We start from the raw sequence: 7860 nt of genomic DNA on the forward strand, positions 1-7860 counted from the left end.
GAAAAAGAAAAAGAAAAGACCAAAGAGTATATTATGCTGGAAACCAAGTGAAGAATACATATCAAGGAGGAGGAAGGGATCAGCTATGTCAAAGCACTTGATAGTTCATGTAAGATGAAGACTGAGAAGATTGAAAACTAATGATTGAATTTAGCAACATGGAAGTCATTTGTGACCTTGGCAAGAACAGTCACAGTGGAGTCAGTGGGTATGAAAGCGTTATTGAACAGGACAAGAAAGAGTGGAAAGACTGCAATTGGAAACAATGAGTGTAGACAACTCTACTGAGGAGTTTTGCTATAAAATGGAACAGAAAACTGGAGTAGTAGAGTGGGGAATGGAGTCAAGAGAAATTTTTGTGTGTCTTTTTAAGACAAGAGAAATAACAGCATGTTTGAATGATGAGCCAGCAGGGAAAAGGAGAAACTGAAAATGCAAGAGAGAGAGAGGAAGATTGCAGGAGCCATATCCTTGAGTAGGCATAGGAGGTTGATAACCAGTGCACAAGTGGAGGAGTTGGCCTTAGAGAAGATCAGGGGCAGTTCACCCATAGTAAGAAGAGGGAAAACAGAGTGCGTGACACAGATGATTGTGGTAGACACATTCAATAGTGTGAGCACAGGGAGCTTCTCTTCTGATGATTTCTATTTTCTTAATGAAGTAGGAAACAGGTCCTCATCTGAGAGTCGGGAGAGGGAGGAGGTGTTAGAAGACTGAGGAGAGGAAGAAGTGTTTGTTTAGGAGAGTGGGAGAGTGAACTGCCCAAGAGCACTAAGGACTACTTGAGGTTGGAAGTAGTGAGTTTACAGCAGGACTGATCAGTGTGGCTGTGTTCTCAGCCACATTTACTGTGCAGAGGCAGGACAAGAGTGGTGGAGAGTTAGACTCAACCAAGGTCAGGCTTTTATCCACTGAAGACAATGAAATAAGAGGGCAAGAAAATTAATGATATGTGCTAAGACGATTATGAAGATCGATTGATCATGAAATATAAGGTCATGTCTGCCAGGAGGGAGACACTGACCTAAAGGGAGTAAAAACCAGTGAATAGGAGGTATGGTCAATGGCTTATAGGTCTGGTAGAAGTGAAGAATCACTAAAGTTGGGGTCCAAGAGGCAGTGAACTGGACAAATAGGATGTGGTGGTTGAAGAGAGACTTGAATTCAGGCCACGGAGGATCTTCAGTTATTGGCAATAACTAAAAGAACGAGTGGCTGGGTTTGGGTTGAGTAGAAAGGCATTGGGAAAGCAGTTGTCAAGGAAGTGATAGGACAGGGTAATGGGAGAGTCATCTTCCTGGATATTGAAACCGCCAAGAATAATAACAGCAATAGTGGTGGGAGAGTGACAGTGAGACGGGAGCTAAAATGTCCAATGAAGGTGAGAGAGTGACACAGAGATCAGTGAAGAGAAGTGGATTACCAAGAATAATAACAGCAATAGTGGTGGGAGAGTGACAGTGAGACAGGAGCTAAAATGTCCAATGAAGGTGAGAGAGTGACACAGAGATCAGTGAAGAGAAGTGGATTCAGCCTGTTAGTTTATCTCTCTGAGTCTCAGTTTCCTCATCTGTAAGTTGGAAATGAGACAGTCCTACCATCACAGGCTTTTATAAGGATTGAGTAAAATAATGCAGGTAGAGCACTTGTCACCCATTGGGACTGGCAGACCTCAGTGTTCAGGAATATTTAAAATGTTTTTAAAAGACACCTGTGAGGTTTTAGGGATGTGTCTCATCTACCTCCAACTACAGTGAGGAGTGTGCCTTGGAAAGCTCACTGAGATCAGGGTTCACCCAATAAATCATGATAATTCCTCGGAGATGTTCACCTGTGGCTGTCTCTCTTACCATCCATGTGCATGTCATCTCCTTCTTCCTGGCAGGTCTGAATTCTCTCTATTCCTTCCAGCCATCTGCAGACACCAGAAGGCTTATTGCCTTCCAGCCTGAGTGTCTAGTATGGAGGCAAGAAACAAATCACCTGCTTTGGCTTCTTTGGTGCTTCCTGTTTTGACAGCTGGCTGGCTGAAAAAGCTCAGGGAAGTGACAGTTTCTAATAAAGTGGCAGCTTCTGTTCTGAACTGTACTGAACCCAGATATGTGCAGAGGCTCTGGGCATATAGCCTGACTTGCTCGTAGCATGGGGAGCTGGGGCCAAGGGCTGGGTCATGCCCTTTCTACTTCCTCTCCTGTACCCATCCATGCATTCAGCTCTAGGCAGGAGTTTCCACCAAGAGATGAGGTGTGGTCTAGCAAACAGGACAATGTCTGTTTTACCAGGAACAGGCAATAATAGTCAGAGACTCCTTGTTCTCAAGAAAGGGACAATAAAATTGATAGGGTGGGGGCCGGAGACGCTGGGAATGTGAGTTACAACAGAGGGGCTTCCAGAGTTGAAGGGTCCATGTGGTGAGGTGACCCACCATGTCCATTTGCTGAGCCCAGTGTACCTTGAGCCTCCCACCACCAGCTCATCAGGGCTCTGCAGAATATCTTAGCCAGGACAAGCTCTGAGCAAGTTCTACTTAACATTTGCTCCTGTGCAGCTCTGAGCGTGGATCTTCACTGTCCTCCACCCCCACACGACTCAGAGGACACATTTGCCTTGTTCACTGCTAATTCTTAACTGTCTGGTACATAGTAGGTCCTCAGTAATGAATGAATGAATGGTAGATGGGTGAGTGCTAGGGATAGAAGAGCCCAGAACACAGCTTTTCATGTCACCACCCAGCTCTGTGCAGGTGCTAGATGCCAAAACCTGAAACACTCCCAGTATCTTACCTTAATATTATTCCATGACAATCTGCCTGAGCTGAGCAGTCATTTGTCTACCTCAAATTTTCCAAAACTCCCTTCCTCTACCTAAATTATATATAAAAATCAAGAGTAGCCTCTCTCATCTGAAAGTATTTTCTTGATCCTCTTCCTTTTCCCAGCAAACAAGCATTTACTTACTTCTTTCTCTAATGCTAAGTGACATTTTGATGCAGCAGTCCTGGAAGGAGACAAGAATCATTAACTCAGAAAAATGGCAGAGCTCCTCAGTTTGCCAGACTCCCACCTATTTGCTGAGAAATCCAGGTTCTGGGAAGGCAACACTGCTCTCCTGTTTGCCAGCTATTTTCCAGTCTGAGGGTTGTTGACATGGATCAACATGGAAGGTGACATTTGGCTCTTGTATAGTTTCTGAGTAGCCTCTTTTCAACTAAGAAACCAACAAGGAGGCCTCTAGGGGAAAATATTTCGGGGGAGCAATGGTATGAGGGTGACATGACACAATCTTTTGTCTGACATTTTGGATCATTATCTGCAATTTAAACAGTCTGTTGCGGGGACGGAGAAGTTGGCATGTCACTAGGAAAGGAAGTCAGCCTCTCAAAGACACTTAGACAGGTAAACCTAGGGAAAGGAAGAAAGAAATCCTTTAAAATCTCATTAAAAAAACAAAACAACAATAACAAAAGGGTCAAGACATAAAAATGTTTATTCAATAGGCAGGTAATTTAAGAAGCCGTGATTTGCCATACAAAAGGATTTGTAATAAAAAAAGATCCTGTAAGATTTAAATTACATTTGATTTTTAAATTTGTAATTTACAAGCAGATTTTCCAGCATATTAAAAAAGAAGGATAAAAAGCACACCTGTGTACATCTTTTACCAATTTTAGCATCCCAGCCATATCTTTCCGGTAAACATACTGTGTGGAGGAGTCACCAATACAGTTTGGTGTAAATGAGTGAAGTGTTATTTCCATCAGCCTTAAAAGTTCATGTCCTTATTACTCCTCCCTCAGATTGGGCTCAGAATTGGGCACTAAGAGCTGCTGCTTTGAAAGAGCCTGGGATGGGCTGTGGCAGGCATCTAAATCACTTAGAGAGCAAGGTTAAAGGAAAATTCCTGGGTCCCATCCCCAGGAATTCTAATTCAGTAAGTCTGGAGTGGGGCCTGGGAATCTGCAACTTCAGCATGTACACATGGTGACTCTGATGCAGGTGACCATGACAAGTACTGGCTTAGAAGATGTCCTCTAGGTTGTGTATCAAGAGACATTGCCCTGCCTTCTGGATTCAGCAAATCCCCTTTGTTCCAATGTGCTCCGTAAGCTCACACTTGGTGGACGGTTGCTGATCAACACTGCTGTGCTGGGATAGCCGATCTGTGGGGTTCGGTGTGATACACCCCTGATTTCTCTTTATTCTGTTAGAACGATTACAGGAAGTTATCTATGCAATGCAAGGATTTTGTGGTGGGCGTGCTGGACCTGTGCCGAGATACAGAAGAGGTGGAAGCGATTTTAAATGGTGATGTGAACTTCCAAGTCTGGTCCGACCACCACCGTCCAAGTCTGAGCAGGATCAAACTCGCCATTAAATACGAAGTCAAAAAGGTAAGCTTCCCCACCTCTCTTGGCCTTCCTGCCTCACCTCACCTCACCTCGCAGAGCTGCTGGCCTAGCCTTGTGCTCATGCATTTTTCATGTTCCCACAAAGTGACTGGTAATGCCCGACTTCTCTCCAAACACGGAACTGACAGCCTTACAGGGCTGCTCAGAGCCCCTCTCACCATCCCCTCCCCCCTCAACTCCCAGCCCACCAGGAGGGAAAGAGGAATCTTGATAGCCAGCCCATGTGCAGGCCTCGAGCCTGGAGAATAGATGAGGAGATGCTCAGCCCCCATACCACTGGCAGGGACAAGCCAAAATTCCCAAGTCTTCATGAGAAACATATAAGTCAGGTCTTTCAATACTATTTATTGAGCTTTCCTTGTGTGCCTGGGGAGTAGTTATGTAGAAAACATTTTACTGTAGAGGGTTTGTGGGGTCCATGGTCCTAGGGGGCCTAGAGGAATTTCACACCAAAAGCACATGAAAGCCCTAAGCAGGAAGCTCTAGTAGATTTTCCCAAGAGCAAGCTCATCCTACCTCCTCAATAAACATCAAGGTGTCTTAAATGGCCATTGTCACCCAGTAGCCTTCAGACCTATACTGGCTGGTCAGATTGAGGTCCTAAGGAACAAAAGTCATATATTTCCACTTTGGATGTACTCTGGATTCCTTAGAATCTGCTCTTTTGTTAAATGATATCATTCAGCCTGATGAAAACTGGAGAGCTCCAAAGATCCACAGGTTTAAATATCAATGTGCTTTCCATGTAAGCAAAGCAACTGATCAGCCTTTGAAGGCTTTTATTTTTTCCAGCTATTTTACATGCTCAAAACTGAATGGCATTATTAATTTCTGCAATTGGCCTCTGGGCATTTTTCCTCTTTCTTGATTGCTTTAATTTGTGTCAGGTAACCCAGCCATCCTAGGGAGAGCTCCCAAGTTTCATAAAAATGTTCCTGCCCTTTTACTTTAATAATAATCACACATTCTAAGAAAAATAGCTTTTTTCTAAGACTCTGAGTCCCAAAGATAAAATTAATGAACAATGAGAAAGGTGGCCTTAAAGATTAACATTAGAAAGCATAGAGTTGGCGGAGGGTTGGGGGAATCAGGTTGCAGTTTCAAGTACAATCCTATTTTCTTAGCTCAGGGGAACTCATTTTTTCCCCATCCCAAGAGCTCACTGAGACTTTTCACCAAAGTACAGCAATCACTTTTTGAAGTTGCTGAGAGATACATGCCCTTGGGGTTCAAACAAATACTGCAGTCAAGGCTATTTTGCAACAGCAAAGATAAGCTTGAGTCTCCAGGACTACAAACATTTTCTTCCTTCCCTAAGCCAGAATATCTTCCTGCCTCCCAGCACAGGGTGAAAGTGAAGATGTCTTTGCAAATACAAAGAACAGGAGATCTTTGGCATTTGCAGATTTACATTCACAGTTTTGGCTATTCATGAGCAATTCCAGCAGTCTGTGGCATTGTAGACATTGACCATTCTTCTGAAACATACATTTAAACTTCCTAGCAAAACTGTCATTGAGAGTAGAGAAGTCAGAAGTCTGGCCACCTCCTAATAGGTTCATGTTCTTTCTCATTGTCAATTACCAAGTACAAATTGGCCCTGGTAATGAATAAGAAAACGTGAAACCCTCCATGAGCGTGATGGTTTGGGTCAGAATAAAAAGGTCTCATGAAGGAAATTATTTGCTCTAGTGGTATTTGCCAATTAGGGAAGCCATAAAGGTCTCAGAAAATATCCATCATGAATGTCAAGTGTCTGCTTCAGTCCATAGGTAGGAAGATAATGAATGACCTGCATAAAATGCCAACCTTGCTCATTTCAAAAACCTCCAGTGGATAAATTCTCTCAAAACATGCATGCCATCAGGTGACAGCAGACAGACTCATCGCTTTCCTTGACATTTATTCTATCATGAATTACTGGTGAAAATACCTATAGCAAGAAGCCTTATTAATATTATAAAGGATATCCATTTCAATTTATGAACTTTAGCAAGCTTGCACGAGCACAATCTAACCCTAGGTATTTTAGTGTGTGTGTGTGTGTGTGTGTGTGTGTGTGTGTATACACACACACACTTGAGGCTGGAGTATAAAACCATAAAAAATTCCCAAGGTTCTACCCACATGATGTCAAATAAACTCATTAATTCAGTGATAAAAACAAACTAGTTGTTCTTGGCAGTTCCAGTTCTATGGGCTGCTAACAGACATTACTTTTTAAAAAAAAGTTTTCACGTTCAAATAAATTTGGAGACCTCAAATTAAACATAATCAAACATATTTCTTTGTTAAGAGACATTATTAGTTCCAGTTCTATGGGCTGCTAACAGACATTACTTTTTAAAAAAAAGTTTTCACGTTCTAATAAATTTGGAGACCTCAAATTAAACATAATCAAACATATTTCTTTGTTAAGAGACATTATAGAGCCTTTAATACACATCACTACTGTAAAAGAAGAAGGGTACAATATGTATTACTTGACCACAGAACTCTATTTCTCATGGCAAAACTAGTTTTCCATGTATCAGTCTTTCAGAAACTCTAATATAGAATCAGCCGATATGTCTATGAAATGGCTGGATCTGAATGATGCGGGTGCTGCTCTATGGCTAGTACTGTACCCTGGATCATGTCTCCATGTTTCTTGGGACTCCAGGGATCCTTCTATCCCCAGAGACATTCCCTAGCTTGTCTTTTGTTATCTCCCCAGAGAATGCTAGAAATGTCCCCTTCGGTAAAGACATTATCCATATTACCTAAAAATCCTCCCCCAAAAGATCAAAGGCCTTGTAAGGATGGTTATTCTCTATGACTTTTGCCTTAAGAGGGTAACTCAGCTTCCCCAGTAACCCAAGTGGATGTACCATCTGAAATGTTAAACATGGTGTTTAGGAGAAGTGGCTAAAAGGGTGCCCACTGGTGTCAATCCTGTGTCTAACCACTTATTAACAGGGTCATTTGAGCAAGTCACTTAGCCTCTCTGTGTCTCATTTTCCTCATCAATAAAGTTGGAATAATAATGCCTATTTCATAGGGTTATGATGAGAATCACACTCCAGACTCTGGGTATGAATGATGCAGTATTAACACACACATTGCACTGGATTACAGTCAATGCCCACATTATGTTAGGACATTTCCATGACCTACCTCAGTCCAACCCAGCCCTTTTGGGCCACAGTCCCTTCAGAAGCAAAGCTTGCCTCATGAAGAAGCAGGGATAAGACCCTCTCGTCCATTCTGAGTCACATTGAAGCTCAGGAGCAACTCTGCTTGTGCCCCACAGCTAAAGAAAACAATCCCTCCAGCTTTGGCTTGCAGCCCCTCTATATTCACAGGCTTTGGCCTTCTCCTGCAGGGCCATTTTGGGTAATGGATACCTTACTGTCTTCTCTGTCTCTCGCTTTCTCTGTCCCCAGGGAATCATGCCTTAACATCCTTCTCAA

At 42.8% G+C, this 7860-nt stretch overlaps 1 protein-coding gene across 1 annotated transcript in view; it reads left to right on the forward strand.

Moving 5' to 3' along the window:
• Positions 1–4499, forward strand: part of LOC103600262 (short transient receptor potential channel 7-like) — a gene marked incomplete at its 3' end in the record, with an annotated part of 57541 nt that extends 53042 nt beyond the window's left edge. Inside the window, exon 3 of the mRNA XM_008584502.1 lies at positions 4208–4499. Within this exon, the coding sequence (XP_008582724.1) occupies positions 4208–4499 (292 nt within the window). The remainder of the gene's footprint in view (positions 1–4207) is intronic.
• Between the last annotated feature and the right edge of the window lie 3361 nt (positions 4500–7860).

Source organism: Galeopterus variegatus, unplaced genomic scaffold, assembly GCF_000696425.1.
Source record: "Galeopterus variegatus unplaced genomic scaffold, G_variegatus-3.0.2 Scaffold3283, whole genome shotgun sequence".
NCBI lineage: Eukaryota > Metazoa > Chordata > Mammalia > Dermoptera > Cynocephalidae > Galeopterus > Galeopterus variegatus.